Source organism: Semicossyphus pulcher, unplaced genomic scaffold, assembly GCF_022749685.1.
Source record: "Semicossyphus pulcher isolate SPU_LCO1_2020_fin unplaced genomic scaffold, fSemPul1.0.p SCAF_2, whole genome shotgun sequence".
NCBI lineage: Eukaryota > Metazoa > Chordata > Actinopteri > Labriformes > Labridae > Semicossyphus > Semicossyphus pulcher.
In genome coordinates, this window is record NW_027211693.1 from 25,308,500 (window position 1) to 25,335,750 (window position 27,251).

At 43.2% G+C, this 27,251-nt stretch overlaps 1 protein-coding gene across 2 annotated transcripts in view; it reads left to right on the forward strand.

Annotated features, from left to right (window-relative positions):
* Nucleotides 1-27,251, forward strand: part of ppp2r2ba (protein phosphatase 2, regulatory subunit B, beta a) — a 54,422-nt gene that overhangs the window by 16,545 nt on the left and 10,626 nt on the right. The window contains exons 1-4 of one of the 2 annotated variants that reach the window (XM_069669812.1): nt 15,598-16,313; nt 23,964-24,061; nt 25,751-25,916; nt 26,839-26,951. In XM_069669812.1, coding sequence (XP_069525913.1) covers nt 16,244-16,313; nt 23,964-24,061; nt 25,751-25,916; nt 26,839-26,951 — 447 coding nt within the window. In that variant the 5' untranslated portion in view covers nt 15,598-16,243. Of the gene's footprint in view, nt 1-15,597; nt 16,314-23,963; nt 24,062-25,750; nt 25,917-26,838; nt 26,952-27,251 lie in introns of those variants that run through there. The other variant, XM_069669811.1, reaches the window with a different exon arrangement.

Sequence of the window (27,251 nt, forward strand, 5' to 3'; positions counted from 1 at the left end):
TTTTGTACGTCACAGTGCACATTTTTCTCTTTCTCATTCAGATAGCAGTAACAATGAATAATAAAGAGACAGAGAGAAAAAAAAGTGGTTATGAATGATGAAAAAGCTCTCAGTTCTGTGCTTCTAGCAGCTGGATGTGCACCACAGGGAGAGTCTCTGCGAGGTGGAAATGTCTGTTTCACGCAGAAGCATCCTCTCTGTCTGCTGGCTCACTGTATCATCACTGAAGCGTGTCTGTAGAGCAAAACTCCACTCCCCCTCCCTCCCCCGCTCCTCCTCCTCCTGGCTGCTCCCCCGGCTTGTCTGTCTGAGGAGATGGACGTCCCCTCAGCACCACTTCCCCTAAAATGTATGTGTGTTGTTTTTATGCCCACGTGTATGACCTCATACATCTGTGACGTGCTCCTACATCTCCTCCCCTCGCAGATCGCTCCGCTCAGATCTCCTGCAGGCCGTCAGCTGGCAGGCTGTGGCCTCCGTGCTGCCAGAGTCATTAGTTCTGCTTTAGCGTCTCAGGCCACCAGTGGACAAATTATGGATCCCATATTGATGCAGTCACATCACATGCAGGAAGAGTACACATGCACACACATGAGCTTGTTTCAATCATAAATCCTTCATGTATGATGTGATGGATAAAGATGGACTGCGGATGCGGGAAAAGAACTTCCTGCATTGATTGAAATCTGAACTGACCCTTGTCCTCACACACACATGCATGGGAATAGTTTATTTTTGGCAACATTTACTGAGACAACAAATACCAGAGAGCAGATACTGTGTAACAGCTGATGTTTGTTTATCCCAGTCTTACATTATATATTTATATTATGTTTATATGTCTGCAGGATATGTAAAAATGAGTTGTGGCACTTAAATGTTTTAGGCTGTAGTTTCTGTTCTATATTTGACTTTTTTACTTTAAACTTGAACATATTTTTTTCTAACTGAGTTTGTGAGTTGGTTCTAGAGCAGACAGGAAATGAGGGGCGAGAAAGAACATGCAACATGGTTGCCAAGGGCTGTTGTTCTTGTTTCCCCTGCTTATAATGGCCGTTGAGAGATTCCTTCCTAAGGGGAATTTCAGGGTAGATGATGGGCGTCAAAATATATCGTTAAGCGCAGTCAAAGCTAAAATGAGACATCTAGTCTGCAATCTTCCAAACACTTTTATCAGACTTTATCAGTGTAGGTTTGCTGAGCTACCGATGAGTATAGTGCCAAAATCTATCCTTTAGTTTCCGGTGCCAGCAGGGCAAGTTCAATGATTCTGATAACAAAGTTTATTGATCATGTGTTAAACCGCCAGTCAATCACAGGGCTGACACACAGAGACAGACAACCTTTCACGATCACAAAGAGGGCCGGGTATCGATAAGAATTTCTCAATACCATTAGATTCCGATTCACAAGGTCCCGATTCGATTCGATTTGACAATAAGAATTGACCCCAAAGAAGTTACATCATGTACTATTTTTTAACAAAACCAACACACAGCAGTCAACACAATACACAACATTAACAATTTTATGAATCAGACAGCTAATGAACTTTTTTCCAGTTTCAGATTTTTAGTTCATCATTTTCGTACATCTGGCTCATGGTTTTGATTAAACGAACTGGGTTTAAACTTGCGCGAGATTTGGCCACGAGATCTCATAGCGCGAAGAACAAAACCACACAAGATTAAGAGATATGGGGAAATTCTACCCCCCCCCAAATATTTAGTTTTGAATACAGTAGTTAGAATCCCGATCCGCACTCCATACCATATGCATAATGCACCATAACGTTGTTTGCCAAACGCCATAAAACACCACAAGAAGAAGAAGAAGTCGTGGGGAAAGGTATACTATACAACAACATGCCGAAAACACACTCGCGGCCCAAGCCGACATTACCAGAGAGTAACATGAACATCGGTGCAAAATTAACTTACATATTCATGATCGCACACACGATAAAAAAAACAGTCCGTCGGCGATCACTGATGTCTCCGTAGTAGGTGTAGTAAACAAGTCCCGGCATGTCTCCCTCACTGCCGTGTATTGGGGAGATGCACCGAGTGGTGCTGCGTTCAGGAGCGCTCAGAAACATGAGTGATCAGACACGTTCTAACACATTTTTTAAAGATCAATCTCGGGATTTATTCATCGATATTAGGTCATTCAAATGAGAATCGAATCAAATCGGGAAAATCGATTTTTGTAAACCCAGTCCTACTCACAAACACCTACTGGCAATATTGTAATATTTAGAGTCACTAACAGTGTTAATTTCATTAACAAATATTATGATGAAAAAGGTTTTCTTCGTGACAAAGATGAGACTGTACAGTATGTGCTACTGTAACTGCACGGCTTTGTTCTGTGGCTTTACATGCGTAACGTTACATTCCAGAAGTTTCCATACACATGTAACCTCAGCTGAGGATCTATATTGCCCATGCAGAACATCATCAGGAAACAGTTAATGTCAGGACGGATAAAAGGACTTTACAGCAGATTGAACCTGTATCAGGCTGATTGAATTAGTTTAAAAAGAGAAAACCTTTTGACTAGAAGTAATGACAAAAATAAGAAATCGTCTTAAGACAAAGACTACATTTTAAATAGCTGCCAAAATTCACACTGGTCACCAATGAACCTAACGAGCATGTCTTTGGACTGTGGAAGGAAGCCGGAGTACCTAGAGGGAACCCACACACTCACAGAGGAACATGCAAACTCCACGCAGAAAGGCCCATTACGTCCGAACCAGGATTTGAACCCGGAACATTGTAGCTGTGAGGGACAGTGCTAACCACTGCACCACAGTGCAGCTAAATAAAAGAAACTTGTAACATATTATTATATATATTGATATAAAAATATTTGTGTATGTAATGTGTTACTTGCGCGTACAATACAGTGCATTTTATCTGCTTTTCTGCACATGCAGATCCATATTAGTGTCTGCCTCAAAGGTCCAGTAAATTTTTTAAGCTCTGCTTTTCTCTGCCTTTGATTTGAGTGATTTTTTCCCCAGAGGATACGCTGTCCAACCAAAGCTCGCTGACCATTTAATCTAATTATAATCTAATCCCAACAAAGACAGCAGCCATTACAGTTTGTGCTGAATGTAATCACAGTTGCGTGTTTCCAGTGCATTCAACTGGTTTTAAGCTTTAAAAAAAAGTCCCTTTAACAGACTATACACTGTTTTTCATACAAACACACGCACCAAACACACCCAAATTCATGCACACATTTGTTCATCAGTCTGTTATTTTGACAGGGTGACAACCAGCTCACTGAAAATCATGAGTGTGTTCATAATAAGAAGGTTAAATCCTGTATTTCACGAGTCTTATACAATATGTTAATGGTATTATTTAACTGTGTAATACATCTTTTAGCCAGATGGTGGTGCTCTAAGATCAGATCTGTTGCTAAAGGCAGGTTGCTCATGTCAACAGGCTCTACCTCAATAAACTGTCTCATACCATGTAGAGCAATAGATAGATTGATAGATAGATAGAAAGAGTATTGTATTATAAGTAAATATTAAAACATAATAATCCTGTTGTATAACCTGTGTATGACTTCACATTAGTAAGTGATTTTGACTGACAGCCAGCACGATAAACAGACAGATGGACAGACCACCTTTGCCAGGCCGTCTCCTCACACTTCAACACTAGAAATGGCGAGCCCCCGAGGCTGCTCTGCTACAGAAATCCCTCCTGCTGGATCAATACATCGAGCAATAAAAATTAAGCCCTGTTCAAATGAGAAACTGGCAGGTTGAGCCCACCGACACGTTCCTATTAAAACAAGTGGCATGAATTTATCAGCACAGTGGTGGGGCCTGATCCCGCCTTAAGCTTGTTTTAAAAATAATAGTGTCTGTGTGTGTGTGTGTGTGTGTGTGTGTGTGTGTGCGTGTGTGTGTGTGTGTGTGTGTGTGTGTGTGTCTTGATAGAACGGACAGCTTGCCACCCTGTGGGCACCACGACTACAGTCTATCTGTGATCCATGCTGGCAGCTGCTCTGCCAAATGGGATTTTCCTGGAGATTACAGCCTCTAAGTGTGACACGCTCGCATGTGTTTGTCTTTGTTGTTGACTGAGTGCGTGTGAGGACTATTGTAATAAAGCTGTGTGTTTTTTGTGTGTGTTTAAGTGTGTGCAGAGGGGGTCTTGAGCCGAGGTGCACGGAGAACATGTTCTCCTGTCACATGGGGCTGGTTGGAACATGACTGAAGTCTTTCTGGCAAACTGAGGGAGAAAAGGGGAGGGAGTGGGTTCAGATGTGGGGTCAGGCTTTTCCCCACTGCTGCTGCTCTTTATAGAAACATTAACACTGGTTATGTCGACTGTTGTTTAGTCTATAAATTGTCCCATCACATTCTGACAGTTTAAATGTCTTGTTTTGTCAAATATCAACACTCTCAAGCTGAAATGTATTTAATTTATTTTCATCAAAGACTATGAAAATCTGCAAATATTAACGCTGAAGAAGCAGGAACCAATTAACTTACTAGTTATTTTAAGCCTTTTTTAGGGATAGTAAAGGTGGTCTAATCTGTGATATTCATGGAACCCAGGTGATGCATCATGTATCGTCTAGCACAACCATTAGATCCAGGGGTTTACTGTTTTACTGTCATATGTCCGTATTTACTTTATTGATCAGCACAAAATTTGAAACAGACAGAAACAGACACAAGACAGACAGAAACAGACACAAGATCATCATCATAATTTTGTTGGTGCCCTGACTTCTTTGGTCCTCTGGTGCCGTCATGAGGATCTCAATTAAATTTGGTACATTCATTTCCTTCTCAAAATGAATAGCAATCCCTTCGGTGATCCCTTAATTTTTCACGAAGCACTGCCATCTGGTCAAACATTCAACATGTTTAACACTTTTTCTAATGTCTCAATTGCAAATCAGACATATTTCCCATTAGCCTCAGTGTGCTTTGTGGTTATTGATATTTAGCGAACGTTAGCATGCTAACACATAAAACAAATTCAAAAACCCTGTTGCTTGCTTTCAAAACAGCAAAAATAACGGCTAGTGCCTACCTGAACGCCCTGGTCTACACTCCCTCCTGCCCACTACACTCAATGACGCCTAGTACTGGTTACCAAACTCCATTCGGTCCACAGAGTCCCTTTTAGTCTAGTAGGAAGATAGGGTATCCATGCACCCCGTGGATAGAGTTTTCTTACTGAGTTTTTTGTAATCCTCATGGTGTCTAGTAAACAAAGTTTGATGTTCCCAACTCAAAATATTGTCCAAAGGGTCAATCATTTTTGCAGCCATCTTGGATTTCTGACAAAATTAATTGGCATGAGGAATTGATTGAGACTGTTATTATCATGATTTGAACAAGTTTGGTTTATTAAAACTTGAAAAATATGAAAAAGTCAGATTAATTTCCACTTAATATCTTGTACCACATTTTATTGTTTCGACTAAATGATGAAATGATGACAGAGATGATGAAAGAAATAATGACAGGGATGATAACAGTGATGATGACAGGGATGATGACAGATATGATGACAGGGATGATGACAGATATGATGACAGAAATGATGACATAGATAATGACAAAGATGATGACAGTGATGATGACAGATATGATGACAGTGATGACGTAGATGAGGACAGAGATGATGACAGTGATGATGACAGGGATGATGACAGTGATGACAGTGACGATGACAGAAATGACAGAGATGATGACAGAAATTATGACAGAGATGATGAGAGGGATGATGACAGTGATGATGACAGAGATGATGACATAGATGATGACAGAAATGACAGAGATGATGACAGAGATGACAGAGATGATGACAGAGATGATGACAGAGATGACAGAAATGATGACAGAGATGATGACAGGGATGATGACAGAGATGACAGAGATGACGACAGAGATGATGACAGTGATGACGACAGAGATGATGACATAGATGATGACAGAAATGACAGAGATGATGACAGAGATGACAGAGATGATGACAGAGATGATGACAGAGATGACAGAAATGATGACAGAGATGATGACAGGGATGATGACAGAGATGACAGAGATGACGACAGAGATGATGACAGTGATGATGACAGTGATGATGACAGAGATGATGACATAGATGATGACAGAAATGACAGAGATGATGACAGAGATGACAGAGATGATGACAGAGATGATGACAGAGATGACAGAAATGATGACAGAGATGATGACAGGGATGATGACAGAGATGACAGAGATGACGACAGAGATGATGACAGTGATGACGACAGAGATGATGACATAGATGATGACAGAAATGACAGAGATGATGACAGAGATGACAGAGATGATGACAGAGATGATGACAGAGATGACAGAAATGATGACAGAGATGATGACAGGGATGATGACAGAGATGACAGAGATGACGACAGAGATGATGACAGTGATGATGACAGTGATGATGACAGAGATGATGACATAGATGATGACAGAAATGACAGAGATGATGACAGAGATGACAGAGATGATGACAGAGATGATGACAGAGATGACAGAAATGATGACAGAGATGATGACAGGGATGATGACAGAGATGACAGAGATGACGACAGAGATGATGACAGTGATGACGACAGAGATGATGACAGAGATGATGACAGAGATGACAGTGATGATGACAGAGATGATGACAGAGATGATGACAGTGATGACAGTGATGACGACAGAGATGGTGACAGTGATGACGACAGAGATGATGACAGAGAGGATGATAGAGATGATGACAGAGATGATGACAGGGATGATGACAGAGATGATGACAGAGATGATGACAGAGATGATGACAGTTTTGATGAAAGTGATGATGACAGAAATGACGACAGAGATGACGCCAGAGATGATGACAGTGATTATGACAGATTTGACAGAGATGTCTCTGCTGTGCGGTGCTGAGCTCTTAAGAATTCGTTGAGCGCACACTGATGCAGCTCAACTTTATGCACTAATCAATGATAAGCAGGGAGAGGAGGGGGCCGCTCTTACAGTTTATTGTAAAGTCCAGACTCAAAAAATGTTCACGAGTTTAACTTTCTGTAACACAGCTTCATTTTTTTAAACGATTGCGCACCAGCAGCTCGTCCCTATAATAATTCCTGTCGTGTGTAACAGCTCCAGACCGTCTGCCCGTGTCTGTGCCTGTGTGCTGGGGTTGAGCCTTGCACAGCCCCGGACCGATTGGTCTCCCGATTTTAATAACAATGAAAATATATGATTAACAGATTGTTTTTACAGATGACACATTTTTTTTGTCACACAAATGGTGGAACTGTTGCCATGATCACTGTAAACTCAAAGCGTGACAGCCCTTATAATACTGCATCACAGTTACCACCAATTCTCTGCTGGTGGTAATAATTTCACTCGAACTGCGCGGTGCCGTTAGCGTGTTAAGGCTTTGGTTTATTTAATTTCATAAAATTTTGTTTTATACATTTATTTTATTTCCATGTTTTTCAGACCAATTCTTTTTTTGTTGCTTTTTGTGAGTTGATAATATAAATGTAATGGATTACGTTACTAGACATATAGACACACACACACACACACACCGCACACGTTCATGTATGAGAGATCAGATTCAGCGGAATCATACGGTGAGCTCGTAGGTTAATAGCAAACATTACAGTTGCTAATGTTAGCTTAGTAGCCCTGTTAAAAAGTGGTTAGCTAGTGTGACATATAATGAAGCCTCAACATCACGCTCCCCTCATATATGACCATCATCCAATGTCACCAAGCTGTTTCCATCAGACTGGTCTTTTGTGGAAGGCTTGAAGTGAAAGTGTGGGGAAAGACTGAACGATGCATCATGTTCCCAGTATGTAAGAACAAGGACGGAGCACTGAAGGAGCCTACATGGAAACATGATGCAAGGCGAGGACCTGTTTGCAAGAGAGGCCAATTTCCATCAGTCCTGTACGCAAATCATTCAACCTAAAGTATGCCAATCATCTGCGAGATACAGCCCAAGCTACTAACTGTGTTACTGATACAGAGCAGAATCGTTGCATCTGAAGGCATTCATTGCTGATAGAAGAATGAAGGAGGTATCTTGGAAACAGTGTGGTCTTGTGGCCCTATCCTCTCCCCTTCCCTCATTGACTTGCTGGAGAAAACTGCTGAGGAGGTACAGGAGAGTGAAAAAGAGGAAGAGGAGCAAGAGATTGACTATGAGGATCTTCTAAATGATGATGGCTGAATACATTTTCCTTGTTATTTTGACTTATTCAACTATTTTCCTCAAATCAATTTTAGTTTATTCAAGAGTTTGCATGGATCATACTGTTTGATATAAATGTAGACAGATACTTTGTAAGATTTTTAGTGTAAATTAAACAGACTTTTTTCTTAATTTTAGAGTTTTAATATAACAAACTTGTTAAAATCACTCTCAATCAATTCCTCATGAAAGAATTACACAGAATGGGGTCATTTGTCTCTGTGTAATGTCTAGTTCAAAAGTGATGAAGATTTTCCTCAGAAATCCAAGCTAAAAAATGGCTGCCAAACAGACCCTTGGGACAATATTTCGAGTTGGGAACATCAAAATTTGTTTACTAGACACCTTGAGGATTACAAAAAACTAAGTTTGAAATATATATCCATGGGGTGCATGGGGACCCTATCTTCCTACTAGAGGATTTCCACCTTTGAGAAAAAGCTAAAGACCAAGCTCTTTCATGAACACCTCTGCACTTAATGATTGATGCTATTGATGATGATGACATTGACCTTGTTGATGTTGTTGATGATGATTTAAAAAAAAAAAAAAAAAAAAGCCCTGTGCACTGCCTGTTGGCACCAGTGTCCGATTGCACTTGAAGCTGTTTGTTGGCACTGATTGACTTTGTTTGTTGTATTAACTCTCAGATGTACATCAAGTGTCTGCTAGATTAAATTGTAACATTGCAATTGAAAAACAGAGACTGAGAGCGTGGTCAACATCAGCATGTTACCAATATTATTTTGAGCATGTTAGCATGCTAAATTTAGCATGCTGTCATCCAGTCTATGGATTTGAGAATGTTTTTATTTTCAGACTACATTCATGAGAAATATAGCAAGTGACATACTAAATAATAAATATATTTAGAAAATGAATAATATCCTTAAACTTGCTACTGATTCTGGCTAATAGTAAACACTGGTATACACACACAGAAACAATGTCAAGTCTTAAAATAGTTTTATTTAAATATATGGCTTATTGCCATTAATATACACTATATAACATATACATATATACTGTACATATACATATATTGCAGTACAATTTCATATCACCTTGCATAATAGACATATATTGCAGTTATCTTAGGTGTGTCAGTAATATACACGTTTGTCCATTATTATAATTGAATGATTTATCAGTGTATGAAGCAGCTCCAGGATTGGTCACTAGATGACACCATTATAACAAATTTTCTCTCTGACTTGTTCAAATTAAAACTGAGCTGTTAGGGTGGAATTTCCCTTTAACCCATTTCAGAGACGTTTCTGTCTGCCTCAGCGTCTGCTCGATGAGGAGCTGTCCGCAGTGCTGAACATAAGCTGTGTATGGTTGCCGGTCATGTATGGGGAGGTGGCTTTGTAGTCACTCACTAACCTGCTTAACCTACTTTCTGCTCGCCGCTCTTTCATGTGTGCACGGAGAGGAAAGTGCTGCAGGATAAATATAGCATACTTAACAACACCAGGCTTTCTGGGAAACATAAATGCTACCGTGCTTTGTCGTTTTCTCGTATCCCTACCTCTAATGCATCACTGATCATTTCCTTAATGAAATCCAGTCACTCCCAACATGAGCTCCTCATGTTCGGCCCATTAACCCAACTGGTAGAGAACGTGTTGGGACGCGCTTGAACCATTATTGAGATGAATATGAGCAAAATAATGACATTTTAAGATCTTAATTGTCCAATTATGTAGACAGCTGTTGTGCTGCATTGCAATGCCAGTTCAATTGCAGTTTCCTAGCAACCAGAGAGGTACAATGCAATGATTTCCTGTTAAGTGGCGTCATTTTCTCTCAGCGAGAGGAGACTGTAAATTCACTAAACAAATTTGAAGCTGCAATGTGTGCATGCTTCTTTACCTTTAACGTTGTCGCTATAAAAATTGTAATTTAGGAACAAAACTGCAAGTGTGTGTATGTGTGTGTGTGTGTTTTGTGATACCTGTGTAAGGGTTACATGTGCATCTGTTCACCCTCGAGTCGAGCCCATAAAAAAAGCTGCATTGCTGCAAACAAAATCATTTCACTTGATTAATTTTCATCCAGAACGCACCGTCCTGAGCTAATCATTGTACACACATTCTTTTCAATTAATTCATTATCAAGGGAGGTAGAGGGAGGGGGAGGAAAGGGGGTGAGGGTTGGGGGAGGGGAAAGGAGAGTCGGGGGGGAAACAGAAAATCCAATCGTGCTGGTCTAAAGTCTCGGAGCGATAGAGCATTAGTCTCATCCTGATGTAATTGGAATGACACCAAGAGTAAAGCCGGCTGATTTAGGGACAGCCTCTAGGCTTGATTTAATGCCCTCTACCAAAACTATACATTCATCTTTTTATCTTTTTCTCATTCACTCGCCCAGGCCCTCTGTCCTCCTCCCTGTTCCTCCCCCACCCAGCTAGCCTCTCGCTCCTTTCATTCACCCACCGCAGCCATGCATCTCCATCTGTACTCTATTAACAGAGCAGAAGCTGCAGTGTGTGATATTTAAAGCCAGGAGGTTATAAACTTCCAACAGAGCGTGTATTTTTCAGCGTTTTACGAACTCCTTATGGCATTTACACACTTGAATGGACCTGTTTTTACTCTAACAGAGGTTATACTTTAACACAGAGAAAATATCTCCAGAGAAGAGAGTAAAAAAAAGGGCAGACTAAGCAGGTGTATCCAGGCCAGGGTGCTGCTTCCCCGGGGTTTGCTGCCGCTCAGTCCCCTGACAGATGGACTGCCAGGGCAATCCTATTACCCCCATGTGTTTAGCTGCTCTTAATGCCAGGGTGGGATGCATGGCTAATGAGAGACAATGAATGTTTGCAGGGAGAATCTCAGGCTACTGAATGATGATCATCCTGATTTGTTTACTAACAGGGAGGAGGTCCAACACAAGGGACCAGGCAGGGAAAATTATACCAGAAAGTGACTTTTTGGTGAAGTCCAATCACTACATTCAACCCTCTGGACTATAATTTGAAATAAAGGGAGTGAAAATCAGCTTCAGGTTGAACCATAAGACTGACTTTCCCCACTCTTTTTTCTTGAACCAGTGTGTCCTTTAGTTAAAATGTTCCACACTTTTTATCAAGCTTATTGGTCCCTCAAACATATGGTCGGGCTCTATGCCATGAGTTGTCTGCTGTTACAGATTTTGCCATTCCCTTTATGTTGTGGTAGCTGTTCCTTTTAATCTCTGACTGTGCAGCCCATTGTGGGAAATCAAATCAAATCAATCATATGGGTATGACAATGTTGAATTTTTACTACTAAAGCAGCATGGCTCTGTGGATAGCAATGTTGGTTGTTTGGTCAGTCCACCAGAAGTATCTCAGCCACGACTGCCATTACATGTTGTGCAAACATTCATTTTCTAACTTTGTGATCCTCCTGACTTTTCTTTGAATTGAAATGTCTGAGCATCTACTGGACGAATTCCAATAGAATTTGTGTGCAGATGGTCATGCTGCCAAGAGGTTTAGTGCCGCGACTTTTGCAACCACGAGGTTAACATGGCTTTGAGGGAAATGTTTCAACATCAGGATAAATTGTAACAACTCTGGTTAACCCTTAAAGGTATAATCCCAAACTTTTTCATTTAAATAAATGTCTGTCAAGTCACTATCTATCACCGAATGAGTTAACACAAGCGGCACCAAGTTAGTGACGCGTTTCCATCACCCAGCAGTGGTTGGTCTGCCAGAGAGGGTAGGCGGAGCTAAGCGGCTGCTTTTCCGGTCTCTGTAAGTGTTGCATAGAAACGGCGATCTAGTATGGCTGAACAAAGAAAGAAAAGATGGATGACTACAGATACAACTTCAAAAATAAGTTAAAATCCAAAGAAAAAGAAACAAATTCGACGCTGAGATGAAGCAAACAGTCTAAAAAGGAAAGCGAGGAAAATCAAGAGTTAGAATCGTGACAAAGGGAGCCAGCCGTAGACGTTGGTTAAATTGGGAAGTGTGCTCCCATAATCGCCAGTGGATGGCGCTCAAGAGCACAAAACTGAAATTCAACATTGTATCTTTAACCTAACTTTAAGTAGCACCATCATTTGGACACAATTTAATTTTAACACTTTGTTTTATGACAAAATACTTGCAGAAGTATTCCCCTCTCCCCATCAGCCTTGAATGTGCTCAGTGTTGTAAAGTCTCAATAAGCCAATGTTAGCACGCTATGGTATTAACATGGTATTCATTATACCTTCTGAACATCGACATACAGTGTTACAATTTCATTTAGCAGACGCTTTCGTCCAAAGTGACATCTGAGAGTTGATACAGCACAAGCAACGATCAAGACAAGAGGAACAACGTCAGTATGTGCCAACAAACAGCTTCAAGTTCGATCAGTCGCAGGTGCCAACAGGCAGTGCATCGAGGCAATGCAATGCTAAGATCTACAGTCAAGACTTTGCTCTCATCAATGCAACGATGTTTGTTTTGTCATTTTGCACTAGATTAGCAACAGAATGATCTCAATACAACATTAGATATTCAATATTAGAAGATTTTCCACACATCGCCCACCCCTACAACAATCTGCAAACACTGTGAAGCTGGCTGAAAGACATCACATAAGTGTTTTTGTTCTGTTTCAATCTGGAGAACACTTGGAAATTTGAACTTTTATTTCTTCATTCTGTCGAGAAAACAATTCTGATCATGGCTGATAAACTTGAAATAGTTTCCACATCCAAAAACAGATGTTTTTTTGAAGTGTTATATCTTGTGCTCGAAGCTAATTCAGTTTATTGGATTTATTTGCCCAAATCTTTTGTTTCATTCATCTTCAAGGTGTTACAGATGTATGTTTTTAACAGGTTTGAAGGAAACCAGTTTACAATTGAATTACTGTCTACCAGTTAACTGTTGTTGAATTATTTAGACCTATTCAATCTCAAAATTTAAGCAATAAGGGTCTTAAATAGATTATGTATTGATTTATCTCAATCTCATATTTGTTGGATTAACTGGATGAAAGTAATCAATATTTTACCCTATTTTAACCACACGTCATCCAGTGGTCAATATGACTTTAGCATTGAGATATGAGAGGATTGCATTGAAGGTGCTTAATTGTGCTGCTGTGTAGCCACATATCTTTACTCATGTGTACATGTGTGTGCATGTATGGTGCTTGGTATGCAGACAGCGCCTTCGCACGCCTGTAGCCCCGCACCGGCCTCCCCGGGTCAAACAATTACCACACATCAAGGAAAGCAATTGGGCATGACTAAAATATCACCGCTGTGTGATTGTGTCCCTATGTTTGGGCTGCTCGGGCCTAATTTAACCCACTTTGTCCGTACGATCGAGGAGAATCGAGGACACGCTCTCCAATTCTGGGGGCCCCCCGAGCATTTCCTGCGAGTCTGACACACGGCAGCTGGGTGTGTAGATGCGCTGTCACCGGCCAAGTAGGAGATGGGGTGTAATGAGCGAGAGAGGTGAGGAAGCAGAGGAGAGCAAGTAGCTGGAGGAAGAGGAAAGGATTGTTAAATGAACCAAGGGGTGGAGAAACTTGAGAATTTTTGAGTAAGGGCTCCAAGATTTTGAGTTTATTGACCTGGGACTACTTTTTCAGGCCCTGGACTGCTTCGATTCTAGAGCCAGAGTGATTTCCATTGAGGGATAGTGCTTCACTGGCGTATGCTTGGTCACATTTTCACTAAGCAGGAGAGAAAGGGGGGAGAAGTGGAAGGGGAATAAGGGGAGAGGAGATTGGCATATATGCACAGGGATTGGGACAGAGGCAGGGAGGGAGGTGGTGAATGTTTTAAGGGAAGCAGCATTGATCCCAAGCTCTGGCTCCGAGCAGCATCCTCCACTTACTCCTTCATTATACAGTCAAATATCTCTCTGCCACTCCTGCCCTTCATCTGTCTGGCTCTCCCCCCTCACCTCCCGACAAAATCTGACAAACCTGAAGCCCTCATCCGTGCGGCTTCCTTCTGCTAAATCCATTGTTTCTTTCACTGATTCCATTTCAATTTCATTGGCTCTTGCTGCTCAGCTGTAACTTAGCCCAAGTCTTTGTGTTTCTTTTGTGCTCGCAGACCCTGTTTAAATATTGATAGAGATTGGAAGCACCGCCGACTACTCAGCCGGGGTCAAGGATGGCAGAGCTTCCGTGCAGATTTCATTAGGGGAGCAGATGACTGTAAATATGGAAGCATGAGAATCACGGGCCCTCGTCGACCGCTCCGGCAGCCTTCATTATCCCCCCGCGTGGCTAACGCCCTGTAATGTATTCCAATGGAGATGAAGGTTGGAGGGTGATGGGGTGTAAAATAGCATGTGTAGGAAGGCCCCTGCTTTTTTAACGCTACGAGCAGCATGCGACTCTCACAGCCAGACCCCCATTAGTGCAGGAGCAGAGGATTGGATGTGCAAATGGTCGCGTGGATTAGAGAGCTAATGCATTTAGGAGAGGGGGCTCGACCATCTCTTTATTGCGGTGTGTGTATGTGTGTATGTGTGTGTGTGTGTTGATTCCCGCACAGGGGAGATACCTAGTCCCTTTGTGGAGCTGGAGAGATTTAGAGTAAAGTGAGTAGATAAGGGCAGGGATGCACACAGTGGTGCAACACACACACACACACACTCATCAAAGATTATGTTTGAGCAGAAGAAGAAAGCTGGTTGTGTGGTGTTATTAAACTCAGCATGGAAATGAGATCTTTCCAGAAAGAGGCGCAGACGGCGGCCCTACTAATCTAATTAATCAGCGTCTGGGTTTTTTCATTTCTTCTGCCCTCTTTTCTGCTCCTCTTTGTTGCTCTCTCGACTCATCCTTCCCTTTCTTCCTTTCTGTCCCTCTCTGAAGGGCTTCTCTGAATCTGAACTTCACCCCCTTTGTCACTGATATGTGCCATGTCATGTGCTTCCTAAAGCACAAGTTATAAAGCCTCTGTTGTCTTCTCCGGGCATGCCTAGCCACAAGGAGAACTGGGCCACAGAGGAAACATAGTCCCACAGCTCAATGCATACATGCCTCTGCAGCAGCATGCGGGGATGGTGATGCAGGATCTAGCAGGCTTAAATGCAACCTGCTACCAGGCCATACTGCAGCTGTCGACTTTGCACGCATGAGCCTCGCTGGTGGTCATCAAGCTGTGAGCAGACTCCTTCTGTAAGGTGCTGGTGGTTCGAGGGAGCGTCACATTTGCTGCTTGTGGGTTTTTAAAGCGCCAGGCAGCAGCATGGGAGGGGCCCTGCTTTGCTGAGGCGCAGCAGCAGTAGCAACAGCACGGTGGGTAACTACAGTAGAGCTGTGCGCAGTGAGTCAGCTGAGCTTCCACCGGGATCACAGGCGCCGGTGAGTGAATGAATGAAGACAGAGAGGAAGAGGAGAGCCCTGCAGGATCTGGATGCAGAAAGGCAAAGGTCTGACGCGGAAATACTGGAGTGATCGGAGCGAGCTTGTTGACGCATAATCCCACCCGCCCCGCCGGCACTGGGAGGGGGCAAATCTAGCCTGTCTAAACTCCAATCCTGCAAAAGAGATTTACCGAGTGCGCTGCTGCTTCTGCTGCGGGTTCAGCCACCTTACAAGAAGACATTTATTTTATTTTAAACACTTCTCAAGGCGATTTAATGAGTTTATTTTGATATTCTTGGAGATACATGTGATTATCATGGAGCAGAGGACCTAATGCGCTCATAATTAGGCTTTTAAATCCCCTGTTGGATTCGGCACTGTCACTGCGCCGCGGACTGTGCGTGTTTGGATGCGCCCTGAGGTGTGGACAGGACCTGCCCGTACATCATCATCACCACCATCATCATAGCAGGTATTTGATCGCGATTGTGTTGCTTCCACCGGAGATCTGGAGCCATGACAGGCCCCCCGCTGGTCCCACAGCCCGCCTGCTGACGGTACCGGGCAGGATGGGAGCAGGTCTGCCGCTTTCAGGATCCCGAAGCAGCCGATTTATCAATGGAGGAAGAGAGTGACACCCGGAAAATCAACAACAGCTTCCTTCGCGACCACAACTATGCAACCGAAGGTATTTAAAGCGAGGATGATGAGGGGAAAACAGGGCACTGTAAATAACCTGAGGCTGTTGCTGGAAGGGATGCTTATATCACAGATAAAACACAAGTCACTGCTCAGGAATATTAAAGGAAAATAACTAAATATCCTTGTGATAGAAGTAAATATGCTTATTTTAGGCTTCATATTGATGATATTTTGTCACCACAAAGCTCATTTAAAGCCCAGAGACTCAGAATAAGAAGCTGCATGGTTATTAGAGGAATATTCTGGTCATTTGTCATAAACATGGAGGATGTAGGTTGGCGCGTGGTGTCATAGCAGGTGATGATGAGGTGGCTTCTCATCATACCTGCTATTTTAGGATGACAATCCTGACCGAAGGGAATCAGGGATTTAATCTGTAGCCTATTACAGGCAGCAGTGGAATAAACCGTCCTGTACAGAGAGCATGTGAAGCAGTAACAAGTGATGAATGAACGATGAAAGAGATGAATTTACCCTGTTTGTGTTTGTTTCTCTCTCTCTCTAAGTGCATTTTTACTGTACATGCCCAAAAGTGGAGCTCTAAACAATAGCTTTTTTTCCTGCATCCCCACATCCACAAATGCATACCCTGCACATGTGTGTGTGTGTGTGTGTGTGTGTGTTTCCTCCTCATTGACCACACACATCACCCTCCTTCTGATCAGCCCGTTAACTGTTTGATGCTTAATAGTTCCCCGATGCTCCACCAATCAGCTCCACCTGTCCTCGGCAAGCTGCTTAGCTCATTGATCAACATAAAACATTGATTTACAGGTAGAAGCTGCCGTTAATCTCATTACAGCCTCCGTTTCCACTTGGTGATTATGCAGATCGGTTATGGACGGTAACCGCTGTGCTGATATCGGAGAGATAATAAAACTGATGAGGGTTTTTCATTGAGGCAGTTTGAACTGATTTGTTTTTAACAGGCTAAACACATTATCTCATTATGTGATGCTGTTATGTAGCACTGGCGCTAAATTAGGCCTCAGAAAATCTGCAATGTGAGCTTGTGTTGTGCAATGTTGGGATAGCGATACTAATCGCGATAAATACACAAACATTAAAGGGTGTATATTAGCTATGACTCACAGTTTCTATGTCTATCTGCTGTTCTGCATGTTTTACTAAATACCTGTTTCCCAAATAAATCCAAAAAGCAGTTTTTTCCACCGTTAAAATTGACACCAATTGATCTGAGTGTAGCTGACGACTAGCTTGGGCTTAATCTGATCGCATGAACATGGTGTGAAAGTATGGACATTATGCCCAGGGCTCCATCCAATAGGGACAATTTATGCATGCTTATAGTGAAAAAGCCTGGCTGGTTTACATAAAATCATTTTTCGTATTCATTGCGATAAATTCAGACTTTTGCAATAACGATATATCGCGATAAAGATGCAATCGCGATGTATCGGGCAGCCCTAATTTTACCACACAAGAATCCAATCAAAGGTGTATAATATTATAAGTGTATTTGTTAATGTCTTTTATTTTCTGGCAAATTATTTTTTTTCACAAATAATTGATTATTAGGTGTTCTGGAGACATCAGGAGTCAGTACAGCTCGTCGTCTTGTTACATGTGCAGTGTAGTCAGTTTAAATAACTGTCTCTGCTTTCTTTCACACCAGATACATTTCTCCGCCCACTTACCATGAGGTTTGAGAAAGGAAAGGCGACCATTTAGATATAATATATGATGGAGAATCAAAGCACATTTCTGTATATTACCCTTAGAATACAATAGGGAGAGGGATATGGAGGGTACATGGGGGGGGGTTTGGAGGGTATGTGTAGCTGCAGGGTGGGTCAGAGCCACCACCAGCTTCTGCCATCCTCCATCAGCTCAGGTTACTGAAGCCACTGCGGGCTGGGAGGAGAGACAAAGTCAAGGCTCGGAAAGCCTCTCCTTTTTTTTCATTTAAATCTGTTCGAGCATCATCATTCGCTCCGCTCCTGCACTTACTGATGATTCCCTGTCACTCCTAAACACACAGTCGCTGCTTCAGAGCCAGCACAAGTGAAGGAGTGGGGGTGGGAGTGGGAGTGATAGATATCTTTGTTTGATGTGTGCGCTGAGATGAAAAACAGGAGGGGATCTTCAGTCTTGCAGCTTCTCTGTGTTTCACTCTCTGACTCTTGTCACATTGACATGATCAGCAGAGAGTGCAGAAGAGTCACACGGGGTGCGAAGCGTCTGTCTGCTCTGCTGCACATCTGCGCTTTTCAGACAAGAAGGGGTACTTTTGTTATTTTTTATTGCTTTAATTTATGGCTGATCGTCACACCTCATATATCATGAATGAGCCTGTGTGTGTCTGTGTGTGTGTGTATGTGTGCCCATTCACTCTCTCAATCCTTGTCTCCTAAGTGGTGTGAAGTCAGTCTGCAACCAAAGATCACACAACCCGATGTCTGGGTCCATCGTCGGTCCTCGTAAATTCACCAAATGTTCCATCAGGCCTAGTCTGTTTGGACCACACACACACACACACACACACACACATACACACACACACAGTCACACATATACACACAGGTCCCTGGTTGGGATTCCCCTCAGGCCATGCTTGCCCACAGCAGCAGGACACTTTAATGATGTCACATTTTAATGATGTCACTCACGCTGACCTTTGGCTTGCACCAATCCCACGCCTCAGTGGGTCTGTGGGCGGGTACATTGACCCGGTGTGTGCGTGCACAAATTATAAGTAATTTTAAACTCTTCTCCACCTGGAACAAACGTTTCAAGAGACATTGTTGTTGTTTTGAAGAGAGAAAATTACATTACGGTGTGATTTGCATCCGCCAGCCGCCTGCATATGCCACGTTACTAATGGCGATAGGATGGATGGATGTTGTCTTCCTGCAGCCATTAATATAAGCGTGTGTTAAGGCAATGGACTGTTACGCTCCTACAACAATGGTGTCAGCTAATTTTCACAATCTGCACCTTGAATGTTCCTTTAATGGGTGAAATCATCAAATAGCAGAACACAGGTTGTGTGTGAAAATGTAAATCTGTCCCCCCGCTGTGAGGCAGGACCTCACCTAATGTCTGCCGTGGTATTGATTTCTGGTCCTTTACAATTTAGCCACCGGAACAATGACCTAAAGATCTATTGGTAGGACATGTAATCCCTTTCCTCTGTCTCTCCACCACCCCCTCTTTCTCCCTCTCTCTGCTGCTTACACGTCCGTCTGATGTGGGTACAAGCTTGTGTGTGATGTGACCCCTCCAGCCCCGCTGAATACTGATGCAGTCCCGTAACACGGAGCTCGCTGCCTTTATTGCGGCTGCTGATGAGAGCGGAGCCTGTGCCAAGGCAAACGGCCCGGGGCCACACTTTAGGACCCCGGCACTAAAAAGACTTAGCCCACCATACCCGCAGGTCCCATCCATTATTCACTAAGAAACACTCAAAACGCAGAGCCCCGCCTCGCCACATAGCAAAAGAAAGATATTGTCTGTGTGTGTGTGTGTGTGTGTGTGTAGGGGGGTGGCGGGTGCTTAATGGCAAGCTGTGAAGTTGGGGCTAGTCACACTCCTTATTCAGCAGCTGCTTTCATCCCCTGATTAGCTTCTTATTAAGTCTGCAGCTCCATGAAAATTTAATGAGAGTTTATTAAAGAAAACCGCCGGTGTTGCTACTGTAGGACGATTACAAATAATATCCTATTCCTCGACGGGCTTCCTGGTCACAAGATGTGATAGATGTTTTCTATGTGAGCCATTTGGAGCACCGCTAGCCTAAAGGCCAAGCAGAGTTTGGCCTTTCTGGACTTTGTAATAGGCTACATTTGTACGTTTTGATAGCTAATTCCACTTGAAATGCTTCATGTTCTCAGTGATAAGGTCGCTGTAGAAGCAGGATTTCATGCTGTACAGACGCCATCTAATCTTTGATTCACTCCAGCCTTGAAAACAGGGACATGAAAGGGAGTGCAGACAGACAGATCGAGAGGGAGAGACAGCTTTTGTTTTGTTGTGGTGGATTATAATTCAACGCGCCCCCGCTTCCCCACCATCCCCCTCCTACATCTTCAATTTCTAACAGAATACCAAATAACAAGCATTTGGAATCCTCCCTCTTGGTATTCATGTTAGCGCACACAGAAATCGATCGCTGATTTCACCGCTTTTCACCACTTCTTCTCCTTCTTGTCGTTTCTTCGCCCTGTCCTGTCCTGTGTTGTGTCTGCAGTCAGATGTGTGCCACGGCGATGTGTTAATGAAGTGTGAGAAGTGAAGCAGTAACACGTCTCGCCCATTTCACCCTCAACTCCCCGGAGTGTGGGGATACAGGAAAGAACGCGCACACACGAAAGGGAAAGAGAACACACACACTCACACGGGCACGTACACACACTCTGTTTCACTCTCTTGGGGCTGATCCTGCAGAAACCAGGTTAATTAGCTTGTTCACTGCAGATCTTACAAAGAGTCGTGCTCTTCAGATGAAGAGAGCTGCATTGTGCTCTGTTGCTTTGTGTGCAGCTAATAAAGCCTAATAAAGCCTTAATCATATGGCCGGGTACCAGACCAGCAGGTAGCAGCGTTTATTCAACACTTTGATTGATCTTCGTTGTTGCTGGAAATGAAGCCGTTATCCACTGCTGATTCGGCAGGGAAATGTTGAACAGAATTTGTGATTTTGCACGCGTGTGTAAAGAATTTAAAAAGCGCAGATTGATACATATCATTGATTATCATTGAAGGGCCAAAAGAGAGCGCGAGAACGGACCTGATTTATCCCCGAGCCTGATCCTTTGACGCAGGCAGCTCAGCACAAGTGCAGTAATCCTCTCCGCTCCACGTCTAACAAAGCATCTACACGACACCATGTTGCTCACATCCCTCCCTCTACCTGGAATTACTGAACAGCACTTACGCAACTAGCTTTCCGTGTAGCCACACCATTTTGGGTCTGTGTGTCTTACACAACCGTGCAGTGCCACAGGATCAAGCCTCAGTTTTTGTTTTTCCTTTCTCACCCCTGACAGGATTACACGTTGTCTAGAGGTTAGCCAGGGTGCTCCTATTTTGGTGGTTGCCTGTGCCGAGGACACTCTCTGTACAATCTTTTATTGACCTACTTAGAGCAACGAACCTCCCCGTGCAGACTTTCCCCTCTCGTTTCTTTCAGTGCCCCTATCTGTTGAGCGTGATAGATGTTGCATGCTCGGGCGTCTATAAATACATTCAATATCCTCCCTCCCCGGCCTGCGTTCCTGGCTCCTCGTGCTGCGTTTTCATTCCAGAATCAATGCATATCTATGTTTCCATCCAATCGCTCGGACTCCTGATTCTATATTACATGCTGTAGGGGGGGTCACTGAGGTTCAGATGGAATAGAAACAGATAACAGCATTGCACATGCCTGTTATTTCAGTCACACCCAACAAGCTGGCCTGTGTTATTACTGGTGATGGATGTGTGTTATCTCCACCATCCCTCTGATGCATCAAGACGCTGCTGACCTGTCTGTGTCAGAGCTGGCTGGCCACAGGATTTATGGGCTTCATCTCGTTATGGTCTGCTGATGAAGCTGTGCGTGTGTGCAAAGAGGGGGGGCGGGGGGGAGTGTGTGTGTAAGTACACATTTGATTAGCCGAATCATCAGGCTGCTGCTAATTCCAGTCCACCTTGAACCTGCTGATGCTCACGTAATAAAATCTGATCTGACGCAAGCGGAAAACTACACAGAGACTCCGCCCTTCTGCTAATCAATTTGTTCCCGATGATAGGGATTTTTATCTTGGAAAAACTGCACGCTGGCATTCAAACACAAGTCCACCACTGGCAGAATAGATTGCCTCATCTAGTTTGAATACATTTGCATGAAGAAAAACTCATTTGAGGAAGCATTCCATCACGCAACCTCGGAGTTTCTGCTTCGCCGCGTCTCCCCCGATTCTTCATTCAGCGAGATGATTGAAGGATGTATCCGTGTGTAAACTCGTTAAATGGCACCCATCAATTACTGTTTCTCCTCAGTGACTTAATGTGAAGATGATGAAGGAAGGAATGAGAGGAGGGAGGGGGGAGGAAGAGAGAAAGAGGAGTATGAAGGACAAAAAGAAAGAGAGAGAGCAGCTTTGATTTGAGAAAGCTAAGCCGATTCCATTTGATTCACACCAGTGGCTGCAGCCTGGTGGTGTTGGGAAAGACACTATTGTGTTAGCGTGCATTAGTGTGTGTGTGCTTGCATGCTTAAGGTCGATGCATGCAAATACAGAAAGACTGATAACTTCTGCATCCTTTTGCACATGTGTGAGGGTCTATGCAAGTGGGGTAATTAGGTCAGGGTGTGTCTTGTCTGTGAAACATTATTAGCTTCTGGTTTCACATATGATTAGGACCCACCCCCCATCCTCCCACCTTGAGTCATTATCACATGGCTGTTAGAATCCCACCGGTGTCCCTGAATGTGTCTCCTCTTCAACAATTAAATGAAACAAGGAGAGGACACACATTCGGAGACATGCCGCTTAGTCATTCCCACAATGCACAGCAACTTTATGTGAGCAGAAGAGCCCGTCTACAGGGACTCTATTGTCTCTAAGTTGTGTGCTGCTGCATTGAACTGCACACACTCTCCCAGATGCAGAAGCAGCTTTTCACTCCATTGCAGCACTCTCTCTGTCTGCTGAATTACAGCTAGCATCAGCAACTAAAGTCTGAGAGCTATTGGCACACACACGCGCGCACACACACATATACACCCCTCCGACTGCCGCTAGAGATGGAAACGGTCTCCATAGCAACATTCCCCTCTCCTGTTCAGCGCTCCGCCAGTAGCAGGTCCACAGAGGGCGTGGGGGGTTCAAAACAACAAGCGATCACTCTTTCTCTCTCTCTCTCTGCCTAATATTATTGTCACTGTTAAACAAGGGCTAGCCTCTGCTGCAGTGTGTGTGTGTGTGTGTGTGTGTGTGAAGCAGACATTATGCTATGGTTTTGTAGCCCGGGGCTGTATATTAATTACAGTCACCATTAGCCTCTCCTAAATCCATGCAGATGTATGTCTTTGAGGAGGAGAGGAAAAGCTACCTTAAGGGTAGGTGTCTGTTATTTACTTTTGCAACTGTAGCTGTGCAGAGACAACGAGAAATGTTGGCAATGGGATATAAAACGAGCAATTATATGCATCTTTGTTATCCCGCAGAGATTTAAACTTATAGAGTTTGCTACACATCCATAGATACATTTCAGCTGTATGTGTATGTGTTTTTTAATGAAGGAGCAGGAGAGCCACCAAGCAGCACGGGGTCCTGCAGCCAGGAGGAGAGAGGTGAATTGCATTATTAGTGTGGCTGCAGAGTCTCCAAAAAACAGGAGTGCAATTATACAACACAGATTGGCTCACTTCACTCAGACAATTAGTTGATATCATGCGGTGACTCGAGCAGTGGCGTCTCCTAACCCATATTTCACCAAACGAGGGTATCTGTGCCGGAGCGTTGTCACAAGATTCCTCTTTCCTTCCCCTGACGTGTTTTCCAGAAGTCTCTCTCCACCAGATCTCACTGAAAAGGTCTTGTGTTTTGTCTGACTGATACCTTGACAGCTTTTTGCACGCTCACGCTGACATTTTCTCCCCCTCTCTGCTCTGCTTCCTGTGTTGCAGCTGACATTATCTCAACGGTGGAGTTTAACTCATCGGGGGAGCTGTTGGCCACCGGGGATAAAGGAGGCAGAGTGGTTGTCTTCCAGAGGGAGCAGGAGGTAGGAAATGCCAACAATGCAACACTAATTATGCTGCCCTTCTGCTGAAAGGATTTGACAGCCTTGGAACAACTTCGATTGTTTGTTTTAAGATAACTAGCAAGTAAAGGGGTTTAATTGAAAATAAGTGCAAGCTGGAAATTCAGCAGAGAATATCTTAAAACCACAGGCAATAAAAAATCTCTTCTGACTGCTAAGAAGCCATGTTGGTTCTGTAATTATAAACTCATGTTACAAAGAGAAGCATTGTTTACAACCACTAAAATGGATTCTGAATTCCACTTAAGATGCCATGCTTTTAAATAATACCAAATACTTAATGCTTATAACAAAGATGTGTGCAAATTTGCAAATGGTGCAATTCTCATCTAGAATTTTACTTTTCATGTAAAGGAGCAGCCACAAACATGTAGCACCTTTGAATTAAATGTCAATTCAATGTAGATGTAGCACATAGCTGCAATGAAGTGCAAGAACTGGCACTCCATGCAATTTACAGCCCTTTTATGTTATGTTATACTAGACTAAGACTCAACATTCATGCTAGCCCCTCTGAGTAGCTAAACTGTTGCACAGGGAACTTTAGGTTCTAACATAAACATGCTAATGAGCCCAGAGTGACAACATGCTGATGTATAATTTAGTATCCTTAGTATAATTTTTTACCATATTCAACAACTCCAAAAGCATATTAGCATGCTAACATTTGCTAATTAGCCAGAAAGACAATATCTGTGTCTCAATTCGGGGGCTGCGTCCTTCAAAGAACGTGGTCTGATGGAGGACTAGTCATTCATAGCCCTAGCCGCTGAGGTCGAATTTAAATGAGACGGTCTGGTCTACATTTTGCATCACCTGTTTGCGTCACCAAACGCGGCTCCTATCGCCTAGCAACAGGTAGCTAGCACACTAAGTAGCTATCATAACTAACGTTGGGTAACTTAACCTATTATTTTTTTATTATTTTTAGATCCTTTGTCTCAAGGTCTCTATCGCGTTTTTTTTTCATTTGCATCGCTAGCTATTAGATTGACTTTTACATTTAAAAGTGTATTCCTCTGGCACTTAAGAGTCAGCCATCTCGTTTGAATTCGCGCACAATGAATCTCAGGATACTTTGGGCTGCGAAGGAAGCACTCAATGGATCTTTGGTGACCCGCGAAAAAGGAGGACGCATTTGTCGGACGCATCTGAAGGAGCCTTCTAAATTTGACAGCCTTCAATTCGCCGCTGTGATGCAATTGGCCTTCAAATACGCCCCTTCAAAGGATGTAGCGCCTGAATTGGATCACAGCTAAAGTTAAACTAGCTAGATGCTGTAGCCACGATTTCTAGGACGTAGATTCAATGAATTGTATAAAACGGGATTAAGTCAAGAGACCACCAAAGGATTCATCATCTGGGAAACAGTTTTATGACAATCTATTCAATATCTTTTAAGACATTTCAGTTCTGAACAACCGATCAACAGGCTGCAATAAGCATCCACTATAGTCCTTCTGCTAGCATGGAATTGTTTTAAATATAACTTTATAGTATAACTACTTTACAGGGAATAAGAAAACTAGAACGTACATTTACATCAGCAGTGATTTTTCATCTTTTTTTTTTCACAAGTTTAATCTTGAAGTGTTAACAGTCAACCAGCCAGTCTCTGACTATGTTTCTCCTTCTCTCATTCTCTTACAGAGTAAAAGCCAGCCCCAGCGTCGAGGGGAATACAATGTTTACAGCACATTCCAGAGCCACGAGCCGGAATTTGACTACCTGAAGAGTTTGGAGATTGAGGAGAAGATCAACAAGATCAAATGGCTTCCTCAGCAGAACGCCGCCTACTTCCTGCTCTCCACCAACGGTCAGTCAGTTAGCTAAGGCGACCCTGATACTGCAGTGATAGTGGAAAAGAAAGACAAAGAAACTATCTATCTCCTCAAATGGTGGCATTTGGTTGTTATTAGTCAATAAAAGTGTCAGCTCATGATTCATGCCTCACATCGGAGCATGGTCAGATGTACAGCTGATGTAAAATGATGTTATTTATATCACATGAAAATGTCTTCGACTATTTGTGTAAATGTGTTGATGTTTTGCTTGGATGAAGCAAGAGCCAGCAGCAGATGCGTTTCAGATTGAGAACTTCATGCATGGCTGCCACAACAGGAACGAACACACGCACACACACACACACACACAAATATACAGCAGATATATATCAAAGCGTGTTCCACCACCACACACCATATATGCACTGTAGCTCAAACAGACACACACACATCAGCAGAGAGACGTCTTGCAGATTGCAAGCTTCATGCATGGCTGCTACAGAAGTGCTAGCGGTGGCTGGAGCAGATGGTGCAGGTTCCTGTGGCGATGGCCTCGCTGCTCTGACACCAATATTCACAGCGGAAATTAAAAGAGAAAAAAAGAACAGGCAACAACCTGACTGCAGCCGCCATCCCCTTCACTAGAGCGAGAAGATGGGATGTAACTGGTGTCTGTGTGATGCAGATTGAAAAGAGCCCAGATGGCTTTTTCAGGCAGAGCGTACACTGCAGCCGGGAAATGTAGTCAACTTGTAGATTGATATCAGTGACATGAAAATGTTCACAGGAGCCGCCATTCATCATTCTCGCTGGCTGCTGCCCAGCTACATGCCAGATTGGCTGCCCAACCCCCCGCATCCATCTTGGATCTGTGATTCACTGTAGTGAGCCATGATCTAACTCTATATGTGTGTGTCTGTGTGTGTGTGTGTGTGTGTGATGTATCCATCCCAGACAAGACGGTGAAGCTGTGGAAAATCAGCGAGAGAGACAAGCGTCCGGAGGGATACAACCTGAAGGATGAGGATGGACGGATCAGAAACCCGTCGACGATCACCTCGCTACGGGTAAGAAGTCGCACAAAACTGTCAGGTTTAACACCACACAAAGTGTCACATGGAGTCACGTAAACAGCTCTATTGCTTGTCTTGCTGCCATGGGAACACTTTTACAGTTTGGCCTGGAGCCAAATAGTAGGTAGAACGTAAAGATAGCTAAAGACAGCTAGCAGGTTAAAACCAAAGATAGCTAAAGACAGTTAGCAGGTTAAAACTAAAGACAGCTAAAGACAGCTAGCAGGTTAAAATTAAAGACAGCTAAAGACAGGTAGCGGGTTAAAATTAAAGACGGTTAAAGACAGGTAGCAG